Below are 18,773 nucleotides of genomic sequence, written 5' to 3' on the forward strand. Positions count from 1 at the left end.
ACGTTCTTTAGCCAGGCAGACCGAGATGGTGAGATAGGAGATTTCCATGCAAGCACTTTTCTGACACACCAAAAGAGTGTTGTACCTGTTATTGTAAGTTGAAATTGATGACTTTTAAGGATACTTTACATAGGGGACAGCTTGATATCACTTTTTAATATCTGATACAGATACTGATACAAGAACAAAGTATTTTAGCAGCATTTTTAATTGACCAGTAGCGTTCACATTCAAAATGAAATTAATAATTTGCATAAATGCATAAATAGTTCTCAGCCTTTTTGCTTTTTTCTTCCTTGAACTTCAGAAAACTCCATACAGCTGACATGATGACAGAGACACTGACAGGTCTCACTCACGTCCTGGCTTCTGTTCACGTGAGACAAGCTGCTTTTTTCAGACAAATAGCAGTATTGATTATCTGATCTGTGCAGCCCTAACTTGTATTTAAAATCCCTCTAATTTTGTCCTTGGTGATAACAAACAAACAAACAAACAAACGTTTTTTCATATATAAAACTTAGAAACTGGTGTTCGTGTTGACTCTAATTACGTAAATGAAACATGTTCACTGTAGCGTGGAATATGTAGTTAATTAAGGATGACATTAGTGCCTGGAAAAGCAGCAGGATGTCCCAAACAAACACCTGGTGTCACACCCCAGTCAACAAGTCCCTGGCACCGACGTCCCAAGGACGGAGCGGTCATTCATTCCAGGACAGGCCAGGCCAGCTGTCACAGGTGGAGCAGCAACCCTCTGTGCACATGTGGAGAGGAGCTCATAACGCCACGCTGACGCTCGCCCTCTCCAGACTAACAGGAGGACGAGCAGATCAAGTGGAATCTCTTCAAGACTTGAGCGGGTTCCATTTGACAAATTTTATGTTTTGAAGTTTGAAAGAAGAAAATAACTTTTTTTGCCACAAAATGTCAGAAGTTTCTCAGTGTGGAGTGGAGAGTGACGAACTGGAGAATGTATCCATTTACTCCATTGATTCCCATTTTAAAATAACCGACTTGTACCATATGACAGAGTCAGATAAAAATATTCTCAGCTCAAGTGGTGCTGGTAGGACAGGGGGCTGCTGCGGTATCACCTCTCCTTTCCTTTGTGAAGCTGACAGTTTTCTTCCTTGTGGGAAGTGCTCATGGATTTCAGCTTCTAATAAAAAGAATATTCTGTCAACTATACAATAGCTGGAGATGGTTTTTGAAGCAGGACTATAATGCCAGATTTTCAAAGCGTAGGATACAAAGAAACATCTCGTTCAGTTCAGGCGAGCCTTTGATTCGTACTCCCTGTTTTCTGGTCTGCTTGGATGTTTTGAACACCATTACTGGCAAACATCCTGTATAGCTGCTTTGACGTCTAATGGGCAGCTTTTTCAATGCTCCTGTTATTGAGTGTTTGATATTTGGGTTAGTATTCAATACAAGTCGCACAAGAGAAAGTACCTCGCTCGACTCTTTTAAAAATTAATTCAAAGAACTTGCACTCTAAATTCTAGATTATTAGATCAGCCAGCAGAGAGGAACTTTAAATTCAAAATATGTGCGCAAAATCTTTTCAGAAACTCCAGATCAGGTTTTCATACCAGTGTTCCCTATAGATCCCACATAAGACTCACTGACTCTGCACTTAAACCTAATCCTTACACATTAATGCTCCTTCACAGAGCGTAAAAAGAGACCTCAGGTGTTTGAAGTAAAGTCGGTGTTAAGGCTTTGAACACTGGAAATGTTGTCTGATGTTCATCCTTTATACCCTTAATCTCCATGTAACATTTACAGGGATATACAGTATGCTAATACAGTTAAGCTTATATATTAAACATGAGCCTCTACTGTACCACAGTGTGTAAGAGACTAGATCGCGACACCCAGTAACCCCCAATTAAAGGTGCAGTGTGTAAGATTTTTTTTTTTTGGCAGAATATTGAAGAAATGCAACATAATATTCATAAGTATGTTTTAATTAATGAGCAATCCCCTGAAAATAAGAATCAATGTGTTTCCATTACTTCAAAACATAAACAGTAGAAGAAGAAGAAGAAGAAGAAGAAGAAGAAGAAGAAGAAGAAAGTTAAACCTGCAGTCTTTGTAATGGCCAGCAGGGGGCGACTCAGCTGGTTGCTGGAGTATTTGTATTGTATTAGTGTAAATGTACTGAGTCCTATGGTGAAATGACCCCACTTTTCACTCGATATATGACCTCAGTAATCAGTTTCCTAATGATTTTAAGGTCTCAAGCTCTAGTTTCAAGTCTTCTTAATACAGTGTGATGTTCATTTTTTAAAATGATGGTTCAATTTAGAGTGGAAATGGTAAAAATGGCACTCTTGCAAAATCTTTCGGAGATCAGGGAAACACTTCAAGAGAAAACCAGGCAGCTTTGTTACTGTGTTTCTGGTTTCCAACAAAGTCTCCCAAAACTCAGATGAACCTGTCAAAATAGGCAATGCTGATCAAATATGAATAAAGATTCTGCTACTTTGTGGCCTAATACTCACTTTAAATGTCTTCAGAAACACATTTTAGTGTTTTTAGTTGTCATACGAGAAAGATCACAACGGCTGAACGGACGAGTCAAACCAAGCACCACCCAGGTCACTGTATGTCACTCAGCTTCTTGCTCCTGTTAGTACTGTGCGTGCTCTGGTTGCAACAAAACAAGATGGCGACCCCTGTAATGCTGAACTGGAGGCTTCAAAACGGTACAAGAACAGATAAACCAAATACTGGCTCTAGACTCAGGCTTTTGCATTTCACCACTATAGGGGCATTTTCATTTATCAGTGGCAGTTTGGTTGGGTTTAGGTAACAAAACTACTTGGTTAGATTTTGGGGAAGATCTATCTGTGCCCATGCAAGTGCAAAAAGCCACACTGGCTATTGCAGTTTGGGTGAAAATGGCATCTGATCACTTTCTAACCTTTGTGCATCTCTTATTTGACTCAGGAACGACACAGTTGTGAACTCCAAGGTCATCGCTGTGACTGTGCGGCCTGAGCCCAAGGCAACCGAGTCCCACCTGGAGATTGAACTCGCTCACCTGGCAAATGTAAGCACCACCTGTCATGTTGCAACACAGGGACTGACACCTTCATATGGATCAAAATAATACAATGTGGCTTGGACATGTGAATGTTGCTTTGCATGTTAGTTTTGCTCTAAATGATGAAAGATTCCTTCCTTTAACACTGGAAAGAGTTTTTGTCTGTTGACTCATCTCGTTCTACAATGACCACAGCACATATCACCACCCATTAGCTAACACACAATGGTGGTTAATTGGCTCCATAATTAATTTGCAAGCATCCGGTGTCAGGAGAGTGCACCGCAGTCAGATAATTACATGGACAATCCCTTTTATGATCCAGGCCTTTTTATTCATCTTGGAGATAAAGTGCATGTGAGTCTGAACGTGTCAGCAAGTGTGTGTGTGTGTGTGTCTGTGTGTGTGTGTCTGTGTGTGTGTGTGTGTGTGTGTGTGTGTATTAGTGTGTATCTTTGATAAGTTACTCCACACATGAAACACATTTTCAAAAGATCTTGCATAGAAGGGCAAACATGCAGATGATTTATAATGATGGGGATGATTATAATGATGATCAATTATCAGCATAATTTACCCGATAAACATTTTGTCCTTTTCCTGCCTTCCAGGGAACAATGAATCCTTACTGTGCCCTGTGGGACAGCACCATCATGTAAGTGGGCATGCTCCTTCACTCTGCTGAGTTTTTGTAAGGATTCCTGAGTTTGTTTCACTTACTGTACACCAAGGAAAGAAAGAAGTGTTATTACATCACTTTATTACACGCCTTTGTTAAATACTCCATTCTGATTGGTCAGTTACAGCATTCTAAGGTCTGTTATTTCTGTATATAGCAAACTGTTGCTATGAAGAACAGACCACTGCTATGAATGCAGCTCTGATCACAGACTCTGTTGGAACAATAAAATATTTTTTAAATCCATAAAATCATGAGCAGGACATTATTGCAAAATAATTCCTGACAAGGTGATGCAGGAACCCAACACAAAATGAAAGGGGTCTTAAATCATCCTGTTGGAGTTTATTTCCCAAGAATGACCTGCTCGTTTATGCTGTGCTTGGTGCCAGACTTTGGTGCAAGTTCTGTTGAAACCTATGGGAGAAGCACACTTAAACCTAACATATCTACCTTGTATGACCTTTAATGAAGAAATGCCTCTAAAAACACTTCAGAGAATAACATACTGACTGATTTTTTCAAATGTGAACATTTGTTTATTTGCTGTTTGTCTCCAAATAGCATGATTGACCAATCAGAGTTAAGCATACAACAAAGCCATGCAATAAGGTGATGTAACAACCTGTCCTTTTTCTGGTTTCCTTGCTGTCTCTTTTCCTTGTTGGATAAGACACTCTTATTTGCTTTTCTGTTATATCTCTAAAATTGGGTTAGCGCTCATCCTCCCTTCATCTTCAAAAAATCAGAAACCCATTTCTGTTTTTCACATCTTTGCTGTGCTGTTGCTTTACAAACAAGCAAGACAGCTGGAGAAAATAAGCCTGCAAGGCAAAATTATACATTAAACAAAATTGGACAAAAAAATAGAAGATAAAGCAGCCCTGTACAAAAAGCCCAGGTACAAATGAAACTGCTGTGAAGCATTCTGTGTGATGTTAATGCTTTACTGAGACTCTAACATGTGTTGATTTAAGCCAGTTGTTGTTCAATTTGTTTTTCAGTGAGTGTGAGTCAGTGTTGATGTGATTCTACAGTTGTGGTTGTTCAGCATATGCAGTCATGATGTCGTCAAGACGCAAACGTAATATGAGTCACTCATGAGTCATAGGTTCACTCCCAAAAATCTGAATTATAGAGGCATTCATACAAGTGAGTTGTACAGGATGTTAAATTCCAAAACAATTGACAGCATGCATCAGCCACAGCAGCCATCTCAAGAATACTAACAGTACAAGTGAGCATTGATAAGAAAACTCACAGAGATACCGACGGTACGGATTGTCCCTGCCTGAAGTGCTGGAGCGTCAGACAAGTACTGCAGAATTACATAACGTAGCAAGGGGAAAACTCTCAAAAATCATGAGGACATATGCAAAACACAGCTGCATTATCAAAAGAAACACAGCAACAGCAAAAAGTAAAACCTTGAGACCTGACACAATCACAACAAAATTTATATAAGCATCACAAAGAGTGATTGTACTGGGCATCATATTATATTGTACTCATCTTGGTATTCTGTCCATCCTCTATACATTTACACATATAATCACTGCTTTTCTGAGTTGTTTGTTGACTCCTTTCCACACACTTTATAGTTGAGTTTGTTTTGCCTGAGTTTGGTGTTGTGCTGCTCTTTAAGGGGATTTGATGTCACCTTGTTTGCACTGGAATGATTTTCGATCCGCACAGTTAACATTTGACAGCAGTGTTCTTGTCACAGTGTCACTTGATAAAGCCGGAGTTGCTGGAGCATTTCCACTCAGAGAGTCAACTTTTCTCACTACTTTCCAATGAGGCCTGTTCACTGCTTTTAGCTGAGAGGCAACTATTTACTAATTACATTTAAAAAAAAAGAACAGAGGTTGATGGCTGTTGAATAATTTATGGTCATAAGCCTGGAAACTTTCATTATAACAAACCCTATTTTTAATACTATTAATGGCTGGTATTTTTTGAGGAAAAAAAAAATATTTGCATGGTGTATAATTGTTTCCCCATATATAGTAGTTTTAATTGTTACTGGAAAAGTCCACTTTTCCTGTGCAGGATTTAAATTGCACATACATGCACAAGGGATTTACAGGAAACAATGCACATATTGGACGTGACGCAGAAGACAATTTGTTTTGTTTGGGTGCACGATAAACAGACGCTCTCCTTCTGTTGCACAAATTATAGCTGCTCAAGGCTGGTTTGCTCGCCCGAATGGTTTATATGTGTTTGTTTCTAATGCAACTTGTAATGGTGCAACAGATATTTACCGTTTCTGCTAACTAACTAACCACAGGTGTGATTAGATCAAGCAGGACACAAATCTTACTCTTCATACTTTTAAGATCAATCTTTATCAATCTTAATTGACATGTTGATGGGACACTGAGATTGATGGATAACTAGTTTGGTATATCTGATATTTCTAAAACAGAAATAATAATAAATAGCTCGTACTACATAGCGTGTTAGAACACAGGCCCAAATAAATACTAGTTGACCTTTCCTAAATCCCTCCCCTTTTTGCTTTGTGCTCCAATAACAGTTGAGCAAACCTGGTACGTCCGTCAACTTTCCCCTTTTCCTGTGAGCGACACAGAGCTCAACGATGTCCACCCACTATTTCTATAGCTTTGTAAATTTAACTTGTTGTGTTGTGTGTCTATATGAATCATATTCACTGCAGCATAACAAAATTATTAGTATGAATCATGTTAGCAAATGTAAGCTACCAAGCTAGCCAGTCACAGATGAAGTATTTTCATAGTAAGAGCAAGCTTTCAACAATCAGAGATGTCGTTTTTACACTTTAGGATCGTGGGTGATTGTGGGTAGTTTAAAAATTTAAAAAAAGGGCGGCCAAATGACCACATCTAACCATTCAGCTCTGTTTACTCCAAGTTTACTTCACTTCTGGAGCCTCACTGCTGAGCTCTACATAGGGTCACATCTGAAGTGAGCTAATGTTAGCAAAACACTATCTAACTAGCTAGTCAATGATTGATGTATATTGTAGATCAGGTAGCTATTTAGCTTGAATTTTGCTATTATAAACTAATTGAAGATGTGGCTATGTATCATTTTTACAGCTCCAGCAGCAACATCTGTTGATCATCTTCAAAATGTAGTTTTCTTATCAACGTAGCCAAGAACATGGCATACAGGGAAAAGGAAAGGAGAAAGTTGACTGAGGTTCCACTGGGCACCAAGTTTGCTCAACTGTTATTGAAGCACAGTGCCAAAAGCATACTTGCCAACCCTCCTGATTTTCTCAGGAGACTCTTGTTTTTCGTTGCCCTCTCACAGTTTCCTCTTGAGGTCACAATTCTCCCACATTTCTCTTGATTTATGACCAGTTTTTCACACATTTATATCATTTTTGTTATTGTAACCTGTTTCTGGTACTGCACAGCACGTACCGTTTGCACCTGGACAACAATGCAGCTCCTTAAGACATCCATGCTCGCGTCTCGTCCTCAACAGTGAGTGAGAGACGAAGAGACAGATCTAGAGTGCTCAGAGAAAGAAATACTGAAGCAAACCTCAGATGTTCAGAAGAGAAGAGTTTCTTATGGACGGTTTTCAAGGAAAGGGGAACATTTTTCTTCCAGCCTAACTGACATTCCTTTAAAAACTTATGGAAAATATTCTTTTGCTCTATTACTGTAATCAAATTTGAAATTGGACTAGGTAAGGTTTAATGCTGTGGTGTGTGTTTTCGTGTCAGAACGTGTCAGTTATTGGTCATCTGCAGGCATCTATTATTTATTTTCATTCTTTTAAAATCAAGATCTCCAACCTAAGTTTTGAAATCTTCCCTATTTCTCAGTCAATTATGTAGTGTGTATTTTATGCATAATTGAAGTTTGATGAGCAGGAAGTGGAACTATGTGGGAGCTCAGTTTGATGTTATTAATGGGGAAACTTGGTAGCAGCTGTGTATGCACCAGCTCATGCTACAGCTCATATGAGGTTGTTATTTTTACCGTGACATAGCATGTGAATTGTGCATGCATGCTCTGTCCTCTATCATGTATTTGAGGGCAACTGGTCTATTTTTGAACCGCAAAGATACAAGTGGGCCAACTCTGCTCCATTCTCTTTCTCTGACTTTCACAAACCAAGTGTTTCATATCAACATTTTCGTCTGATGCACGCCGAGTCATTTTAATCAGAGCACCGCCGAATGACTCCATGGTATGATTATCATGTTCGTTTCAAACAGTTGGCCCGTCCTATTGCACAATAGCAGCCACTCTCAGGACTCATCGAGGGGGTAATACGCCATCTGTCAGCCATGTTGGTTCAAACGGAATGAGTGCTCACTGTAACAATTAGCCGAATTAAAATGTTGTTCACAAGTGGAGAACTGTGTCCTCTGTGCTGCCCGTTGCACCGACTCGTCGTAGTCTGGATACAGAACATGTGAATGCTGAGCTGAGCTCTGGAGGCAGCGACACTGAGAGCTTGAGGGCTGAGACAGCTGCCACACCTGAGTCTCTGCTGCTTCACTTTCACCACAGGGCTGCAAACCTGAGGCATGAATATTCTTATGTGACAACACAAGGAAAAACTGTTGTGTTTTGTCTTTTTATGTAAGCGACTGCGAGGGCTGTTTTAAGAGGAGAGCATGCTGTTCATCTCTACAAAGCTGTAGGTTCTGTTTGTCCTTTTGCTACTCTGAGTGAACTGAACGGGTGCATTTTTAATACGATGCTGTTAAATTTAATCACAGAAAAACTAGAAAAATATATTGTTCTGTTTCAAAAGCAGCGAGAGTCTAATTTTTTTATTTCTGAAATAGAGCACTGGTTTAATGAGAATAATCTGATATTTTAAAGGCAAAGTAATCCTGCAAAACAATTCAAAAAAAGAAATGAAAGGGCATAAAATTTGGTAATTCTTTCTCATGAGTACTGAGTAGTTTGTATGTGATACAGCAAGATCCACATACAGTATCTTGATTAAGGCTGCAACTAACAATTATTTCCATTATTGATTAATCTGGTGATTATGGTCTTGATTAATCAATTAGTTGTTTGGTCCATAAAATGTCAGAAAACGTCCACAACCTAAAGATATTCAGTTTATTGACCTAGAGGAGTAAGGAAACCAGAAAATATTCACATTTGAGAAGCTGAAATCAGAGAATGCAGATGATATGGCCCTCGTTGTTTTTTTCTCGAAAGATAATGCTGTACATGTTCTGCAGGAATGGTGTCAGGCTAGTAAACCTGAAATTAATGTTGGCAAAACATAAGGAACTTTAACTACAAATTAATCCAAGAGTAATATCTGTCCTGTCATACTGGAAAAGAACCTGAAATCTTTAAGTACTTGTAATAATCATTAACCATTTTTAAGAAAGCCACTCAGCGATTGTTTTTAATCAGGAAGCTGAGGAGATTTGGCATTTGCCAACACATATTTGAAATGGCTGGTTGAGAGCATCTTATCATTTAACATAACAGCTTGGTAAAGCAAAAATAAGCTCTCCAAAACTGTTCTTATTGCAGGGAAGCTGACTGGCAAAGCTATAACTGGACATACCTCACGCCCGTTACATAACCGCCTGTACTATTGTATATTGTACACAGTGTATGTTTTCAGTAGTGTGTTGTGACATGCATGTTTGTGTGCATATACATGTATGAAATTGTTTTATCTTGGGAGAAGCCAAAGACAAATTTTCAATGTGGTGGACAATAAAGTCAGTCTAATCTAGTCTAATCTAAAAATGACTCAAAACAATTAATACAGTATCAAAATAGGTGGAAATTAACTTAATAATCTATTAAACAATGAATCACTGAAGCTCTGATCTTGATACTCTGACTGGTAATTTACAGTGGTGGACATTTCCATCTGAAAGTATTTAAAACGCCTGGCCTATGTTATATATCTTGTGTAGTTATGTATTTACATTATCCCAGATGTTTCCAATAATGATCAAACCAGAGACATCTGTAATTTGTTCAAGGTAATGGTGCGTTTCCTGCTAGCTGCTTGCCGCTACAACTTTGAGGATATATCAGATACATCAGAGGAAGGCGGCGAATGAGTCCAGACGAAAAGTGAATAAAACTTTAATGCATTCTGTGAACAGGATTTTTGCCCTAGTCATGTCAGATAGATTTTCACTGGCGAAAGTAGTTGTTTAACAGTGATGAGAACAACTCCCATGATCCCACGCTACTTCATGATGTCCTCAAACTACGTCTTTTGTTAGTGTTTTAATGTGAGAGTGACCCCTGGTGGCAGAACTAATATACTCTGTTTTTAAATAGTTAATAATAATCAACTTATGTGCATTGTTACCAATCATAACCCATTATATATAACAGCAAAATGTTACTTGTATGTTGCACATCAGTAATAATAATACATTTGACTGCACCTTTAACTTGTAATCGAGTATTTCTAAACTGTGATATTAGTATTATTACGTAAGTAAAGGATCTGAGTAAGAAGAAGATGATGATAATTCATTTGAACACAATAAACAATACAGCATCGTTCCAACAACTATAAGTCCTGTCAAGATAATTAGTGTCAAATTAATCTTTATTTTTTCTTAAAAGGAAAACAGCAAAATTACTCACCTGTCTGAACTACTGTAGGTTTCACATAAGGCAAAGGTCTGGGCCACATTTAATGACATGTGCTTCCTGAGGTTGTCACGCTTTGACTGGTTTTGTAACCCAGAGAACTGCAGGATGCTCTGCTGGAAGCAGCGAAGAAAATAAATACAGTGAAGAATAAACAAAGATATAAATAATCATGCTAGTACGCACTGCTCCATGTCCTGTGAAAAAAATAAAACATTAAAGCGTCCAGAGAGGCAATATCTTATTTCTTTTTCATTTACTCTCAGTCTGCCGCTCCTCAGCACTCAGAGTAAACAGGTCAGATGCATACACTTTTATTACTCTTTCAAATGTCAATATTTTCAGCTATCAAACAAGCCTTGAATTACCAGAACCCCACTGCTGCGCCAAGGGAAAAATGTGAAATGCAACCCACTGATTTCAGATCAGTTAACTTCCCTGAGTTCAAAGATGTACATATTTTTGGAGAAAAAAACACAAATCAAATCAAGAAGTATTACACACTCTCACACTATCTTAGAAATTTAGCATTATTGCATCGTGAGTTTAAATCAGATTATTTTAATTATTGTAAGTTTAGAATACTTTAAATGGTTTGGAAAGATTAATTAATCTCATTTTGTTCTGAGTATTGTAATCACTTGTGTAAATTCTAGCTCTTTAGTTGCTCCAGACAGCCACCAAACTCGCAGAAAAAGAAAATTACAGAATGACATTACAAGCTAGTTCTAGCCTTTTGGCATTCCCCTGCAATTAGATGCTTTTAAAATCCTCTGAATCCTTGTAAGGCAGTGCATGGAAAGCCATACGAGTGTCTTACTGACTTTTTAATCGCAGATGTTTTAGCGTCCCCTCTCAGATTATCCAACAGAGTCTGGTGGAGGCCAAACCTTAAACTGAAAAGGACAACCGTCGTCATTAAAGGCTTGTGGATCCTGAGACAATTTGCCACATCAGGATTAACAGCATCTTGACCCATCTTTAAAGCATCTTCTTACAAAACACAGCCTTCTTACTTGCTACTGCTCTATATTTATTATACCAGTTTCTCACTTTTCAGAATTTATTTCCCCTTGTTTAATCTCTTTGCTTCCCCTCCAAAGCACTCTAGCCATAATAAATAAAATTATTATTGGAAGTATTAAATGTTATTTTCTTTTTACCGCGCAGTATAATCAAACAGATTGTAATCTTTTATGGCTAAACATGTTTGATACATTTGCCGTAACTGCAGGGCTGAGATTATCAGAATTAAGTGTTTTCTTCCTTCTTTTAAAGTCACACAGTCACACTCGTATGTGTGTGTACATATGTTTGGTGGCCCCTCTGCCTGTTTAGTAGCAGCCCTGGATTTAACTGCAGTGTTTTAAACAGTGCAAGTATTGAAGATTGCATAAATTCATCTTAAATTAAAGTGATTGCGATGTTATAAAATGAAGAGAAAAAAACTGACAACAAAAACATAGTTACCTTAACTGATGAGTAGTAAAATGCTGTAATTCAGTTTTTACTAATGACTTATCTCAATACTTATATCTCAGATTACTCACTGCTATACAGTTTGTACCGTGGATGTAAGCAGGAACACTCTGCTTCCAGTGGAGTCAAAGCATATGAATCATTTACGTGTCAAGGTGTGAGAAGCAGCTGTTGCAGCTCCAGGTTCTGCAAACATCTGGAGATCCTGGATTTGAGCCAAACAGGTCACACCAAACTCTACCGACTGCAGGAGATCTCTGAGAGGAACCTTTATCGCAGGGTCTGGTTCTCCATGCATCGCCCTGGTTCTTAAACATTTCTCTATGTTAAGCCATGGGCCCTGGTTGATACACTTTAGCTATTTGCTTTGCTGATCTTTAATAACAGAAAAAGCATCATGGTTTCTAATTTGTGGTACAGAAATATATAAGCCTATATTTACCCATGTAGTTAAGCATTACAGTACTTATTTATATAAACTTGCAAAAGAAAGAATTATACTAACATCATTATATTATAGTAACATTGTGTGTGTGTGTGTGTGTGTGTGTGTGTGTGTGTGTGTGTGTGTGTGTGTGTGTGAGTGTGTGTGTGTGTAAAGCTTGAATCCTACTATAATTAATAGTATGTGCACTCTGACCCCTGAAGTTTAGAGCTTTAAAACTTTGACACATTGTGTAAACAGTAATTACATCTGTAGTAAGTGATACGTCCTTCGAGCTCTAAGTCCACGTCTCCCGTCTCTGCTGAAAGTGCTCTCTAATGGTTTCCCTCTTTGACGTCAAGCTGCTTTGACATTTTCATATCAGAGATCAGCAGTTGTCAAACCTTTTCACGTCATAGATCCTCAAACAGACACATTTGCTCCACACGCTCGCACTTGATAAGATTTAGTCTCAGAGAGCCATGTGCAAAGGTTTTTTCTGTTGTTTTCATGTTCGGTTTTGAATGGAAAGTGTCGGCACTGCAGATCGGGTGACAATCATGGTGAGCAGCATTGCATTCTTTATTACCGCTTGATTCATTTATGATGAAATTAAAGCACTTGGGGTTTTTGCTCAGGGACCTCTGCTTGTCCACGTTGCAGTGATCTCTGCGCACTCTAAAAGGACGTCGGCAGGCAGAAGAACTAACAATGTGGGCGATGTTTACAATAATTGTAAGCTTCGCTCCAGCAAGGACTCGTGATGGACTGATGAGGACACTAACCATGCATTAGTTGACAGCAGGAGGTATTGCTGTGTTTGTGTGCAAGTCGCGGGAAATCGCATGTGCACCCTGAGGTAGCACATGAAGTAAAAGTGGAGCAGTGTCATGGTGCTGTAATGACTCAGTGGTGCTACACGCAACTAACAGTTGTGACTGATTTGATTCTCTTTGCTTAAATTGATGTATTTATAATGTACACTGTAAATCTTGTGCTCTACTCATTTTTGGACGTGCAATTGTCCCAGCTGCTAGGCAGGTACACACCAAATCAGTGTGTGTGCTCAGTAAGGTTGTCGAAGGTATTGATACTTCAATATTTTTTCAATACCAAGTGTTAAAAATGACACAATATCTGTTAATTATAGTATTGAATATATCGAAGCTATAAAAATGATCTAAGTGTCCATTCAAGCCCTCAGTTCAGTTCAGTTTTTATTGTCCTGCAAGAAATTTGGCTTGCAGCAAAACCAGACAGTGACAGAATGCGTCACTGTGTGAAGGTGTTTAAAGGTGAAATCTGCAATATATTTACTGTAATAAATTATAAAATTACCACAATGTGGCATCAGAGATTAAGGGACATTTTAAGTTAAAATACTCGCCTCACTTGACGTGAACCTTTGAAATGTCCATTCCAGACCAGAATAACTGTTTTGTATGTCCATGTCACATTAATCAGGGTTCAAATTAATGCCGGACTTTTGCCAAATGAGAAAGTGTCTGTTTAAGAGTTGTAAAAAATCAGTAAAACTCTTGTAGAAGGAGAAGATGTTTATAACAGATAAAATGAGCAAAATGTTAATAGAGTCACAGGCAATGAGACAGGCAGCCACTTAACTCAAACTCCAGAGTGTATTTACAGATCAACATGATTTAGTTTTCAGGATAACAGGCTTGGCTTTACATTGACAGACAACTGACAGTTATAAACAGCTGATCAGCTTACAGTGTAGGACTCACTGTCGCTTGTTATTGTCAGTTTAGAAGGTTGTGTGCATCCTGTGCTCCTGCAGCCTGCCTGTCTCTGCTGTGTCTGGACAGGAGGGGGCAGGGGGAAATGACTCACTTCAGCCACAGATTGTATATTAAATAGAATGACAACCTATTTAATATACAGTCTATGGCTCCAACTTGCTATATGGAGTGCTCTACTCACTTTTGCATGCTCAGTGGCTACATACTGCTCCTTTAAGATAAAAAAGAAAGAAAAAATGATCCTACTTTGCATGCTTTGGACTTTTTTTTAACATTTTTGTGGTGGTATCCGAGTCAGTATTGAATATTGTATTTTTAAAGCTAGTATCGAAGTTTAAAATTCTGGTAGCGTAACAACTCTAATGTGCACTGACAGTCACCTAACTGCAGTGGTAAAAGCCATAATGGATCTATTAGCAGGTGCATGACACAGTCACTTTGTATGCACCTGTGGAGCCATTCATGTCCTCACTAACGAACCCAAGCTGCAGGCTCTCAGGCTGCTTGTCTACCTCCTTTTGAGGGTTTTGTCCCACTCAGGATTAATAAGATTTTTCTTGCAACATAAAAATATGCACTCATTTTTCTTTCATCTTCACTCAGCTAACACACACAGCGTGGCCCACAGGCTGATATAAATTGCCAGTCATCAAGAGATCCAAGATGGATGGAATAATTTCCCAGCACTGCCCCCGCCCTCCTCTGCCCATCATTGTGTGTCAGTCTTTCAAGACTTTATAAAATTGCCTAAAGTGCATCGCCTAAGGCGCTCTTTAAGCCCCCAGCCCAGCGCCTGGCTAATCTGATGTGGGCATGCAATGCATTTAAAGAGGTTTTCGGATTGTTATCCCCCATTCCTGAAGAAACACTATATAGTGGGCAAAGCTGACTGACAGGCTAAAAAACTGCAAGGCAAATAAAAAACAAGGGTTCATCACTAGGGCAGCAGCTATCATTTATTTTCATTATCAATTAATCTGTCAGTTATTTATTAGTCATTTCCATAAATGGTGAAAAATGTTGATCGCTGTTTTTCAGACGCCAAGGGGACGTCCACAAATGTCGTTTTGTTCAAAAACCCAGTTTACTGTCATAGATGAGTAAAGAAACCAGAAAATATTCACATTTGAGAAGCTGAAATTAGAGATTTTAGATATTTTTTTAATTAAAAAATGACTCAAAACAAGAACTTGATTTTGAAAATAGTTGGCAATTAATTTAATGGTTGATTAATAATCGATCAGTCATTGCAGCTTTAGTTATTACATCACTATAAAACAGTATATGCTCCAGATTTTGGTGGCAGTTCTGTTGAAGCTTATGGGAGGTGTAATGTCAATCATGTAATTCTGAGAGAACAGCAAATACAAGAATGCTCACATTTGGAGAAATCAATCAGCGCATCATTCTCTGAAGTGTGTTCTGTCATTTTTTCTACATTAAAAGTCATACAGTGTAGATATGTTGGGTTTAATTGTGCCTCTCCATGCATCTCCCATAGGCTTCAATAGAAAAGGCATCAAATTAATCACCAATCAGAGCACAGGGTTGGGCAATATGGCTTAAAAATAATATCTTGATATACACATTTTGTCTAAAGTAACATACTGTAAATTCTTGACTTCAATTACACACTCACTGCCCCTGTGGCTTCCCCTTTAAGGAAGGTTGGCCAGTGGGTAACCTGTTTGATGGAGGGGCTTGTTGTGAAAGTGAGCTAGCTCGTTAGCTGCTACGACTGCTAAAGACAATTAAAATTGCCTAAACCTGGTGGTCTTCCAGTTACTTTTTTGAGCGAGAAGCTGTGGGTGGAGTAACAAACATGACCAGATAATCAATCGCGTTTTCTCATTTGATATTTTTTCACCACCACAGCAAGAAATCCCATTGACTCGTAGCTGCTCACTAAGTTTTTCTCAGACCAGCTCTGCAGTGAAGACTTCAGAAAGATGCTGTAGTAACATTACATAAACAGAAACTTTTTATTTCTCTTCTGTGGCAGCAAACACAACCCACAGCCTTTCAGTAACCATTATACTGCGCTCTGATATATTGCCCAGTCCAAGCAGAGCCACAGTGAAGTAATGTCCCTTTCTTCCTTTTTAGTTTCCTTGAAAAACTGCAGCCCAGTCTGGTCATTTAGTCTGCACGGCTGCAGCGCTTTGTTTAGCTGGACAACCACGGGGTTACAGAGGTTCACTTTTTGACTCTTAAGTGCACTGCTTGGACATCTAGATAAGTTATGGGTTTAGTAATAAGATTTCTATGGCTGGAGGAACCCAATCTGTCAAAGTTCAGCAGGGAACACAAACCTAATTGGAGTTTTGAGCTACTGTCTATCTCTCTGTTTCAGCAGGACGCAAGGGTTTAAGTACTGAATGTGTCTAAAAGTTTGTCGACTTTTTATGTCACTCTGCTGTCACTTATCTTCCATCTTGACACCTAAATATGCTCAAATTGGAGCAGGATCAAAATCTGACACATATTTCAATCCTGGAAGTCTTAGTAGAAAGTTGTCAATACATCACTGCAAGGGTAAAAAGCGGTCAACAAAGGGTATGTGATGAATGTCATGTCATAAGACTCACTGTGGTTAACATCTACAGTGACACTTTCTCTCGGGGACACTTTATATTCTAAGGCCACCGAGCCCAGATAAGGTCAGACAACACATCAAACGTGGCGTACATAAATCCCCAGTCAGGGATGCTCTCCTGTCAGCGTCTCTCACTGGCACAAAGGAGAAGCAAACATCTAGCAAGTCAAAAGTTAGGAACAGATCATGTCGAGGATTGAGGCCTCACCAGGGGAGTGATGGATTCATCCCAAAGTTTTCAAAAAGTAGAGGCATCACATATGCTATCAATCTCAAAGCAAGAAAGCGTGCATCAGAGAGTGGATTTGCCTCTAGATCTGACAATCATGTTTTGAGAGTGCAGCAGCACCGTATGCAGAGGGTGATCTCATGTGGGCAGCTGTTTAAAAGGCTGCGATGCTTGTTGGTCACCCAGCGACTTCATCACCGCTGGTTTCTCTGCGTCTCACAGGAATTACCTCAGACAATGAAAAGCCTGCGCTACTAGGAAAGGATATGTTCAAAATGTTTTATTACATCATGTATGACTAGGCACAGGGCAACCCTCCCAATAGTAGTATTTTTTTAAGAACTCCCTCTGCAGCTTCTTATTGAGCTCATACATAGTCCAAGGCAATAGTTTGGGCAGAAACCAACATTAAAGGAAAAATGCTAGACTTTTCATGTGGACGTCTAGTCAGTGTTGATGATAAATGTAGTCAGTTGAAGCAATAAATTCAGGCTTTTTTCCAGCAAAAAATGACTGGGCAATGAAAAATAGGTCCTAGTGTGGTCCCTGATAAACAGATTATGTTGGAACACAACTGGGAAAAGTTGGAAACAGTATTAAATGAAGTCAGTGTGTTGCTCTTTTCAGCAACAGTTTGCTTTATGAGTCAGAACAGCACAAATGAATATGTTGATAAATCTGCAGCCTCTGAAGTGCTGCACCAGGGTGCGGTGCTGTTATGTACGACTGCTCACTGTGTTTACCTTCATTAAATCACCTGAAAACAACCCCAGGCTGCTGCAGTATAATCATAAAGACCCCAACACTCATCAGACAGCTCAGCTATAATATTCTGCTTTTTTATGAAAGAGACGTCCGATCGCCAGGGGTCATCATAACCTCTACAACTTTCTTTTTAGCAAAAGCAGCTCATGTTCTATCCTCAGAGCACATTGCAGTGCAACTGCTTTAGTGTAACATTAAGTACTAAACTATGTGACCATGTATGAGGTGAGATACATTAGAATTATTGCTAAAATAGCATTGGTCCCTGCAATAGCGTACATGAACCAAAATAGTCCCACGAACTCTGCAGATGCATGACCTGCCGCCTTGCACTTGGCAAATATAAACTGAGGTTGCAAAATATCAAACTGAGGGAGCAATGCATGCTTTTTGTAAAAGCATGTTTTTTTGCATGCTTTCTGTTGTAAATATCCTAACTGCACCTTATTTTAGTTTATTATTTTAGTTATTTTTACTATTTATATTACATTATATTATATTTTATGACCAGGACAGTGTAGCTGCTACAAGAGATGTTGCCAAACGGAATTTCATTGTACCCCTTGCAATGACAATAAAGCTTCTTAACTTAACTTTTGTACTCCCATAGAATGGAGCCTGATCCTCAGTGTGTGCTATAATGACCAAGAAAGCAAAGTTCTTGTGCTCATGGAACCATGCTGACAGTGCCTATATGTAGCAGGATGCATGGTGCACAAGCTTCTGATGTCCACACCTATGTTGCCATGTCACCACCCTAACCCAGTTTTTACTTTGCTGGCCAAAGCATAGCAGTAGGTGACAAAAATGCTCCAAAATACCCCGGCTACCCAGAGGTGGAGAGGTGGAAATCTGGAAATAGCCTGTAGTTCTTCTTATGTCCAGTGACATTCTGTGATATCACTAGATGCAGAAAGAATAACAGATTCTGCAGCACCATCAACATTTACTGTACATGGACATGTGGACGTCCACATGAAAAGCAATCTGGATGTAGACCCTCGGTTTGAAGCCTGCCATTGGCCACCTACATCAGGCAGTATCTGCTGTCAGCATGTTACTGCTTTCAAAATCCTCATCACTGCAGGAAACAACAGCCTCAAAGCTAGCAACCTACACCTGGTCGCTAACAATAAATGAGATAGCAGCTGTTCCCCTTTCTTTTGTGGGGATTAAGCCAT

The 18,773-nt window shown here is 39.1% G+C and overlaps 1 protein-coding gene across 6 annotated transcripts in view; it reads left to right on the forward strand.

The window, feature by feature from the left end:
- Positions 1–18,773, forward strand: part of adgrb3 (adhesion G protein-coupled receptor B3) — a 172,602-nt gene that overhangs the window by 115,924 nt on the left and 37,905 nt on the right. For all 6 annotated transcript variants that reach the window (XM_084735208.1, XM_084735207.1, XM_084735210.1 and 3 more), the window contains 2 exons: positions 2,959–3,061; positions 3,667–3,710. In XM_084735208.1, the coding sequence (XP_084591334.1) occupies positions 2,959–3,061; positions 3,667–3,710 (147 nt within the window). The remainder of the gene's footprint in view (positions 1–2,958; positions 3,062–3,666; positions 3,711–18,773) is intronic.

Source organism: Lutjanus erythropterus, chromosome 14 (genome assembly GCF_056507025.1).
Source record: "Lutjanus erythropterus isolate fLutEry1 chromosome 14, fLutEry1.hap2, whole genome shotgun sequence".
Lineage (NCBI taxonomy): Eukaryota > Metazoa > Chordata > Actinopteri > Lutjaniformes > Lutjanidae > Lutjanus > Lutjanus erythropterus.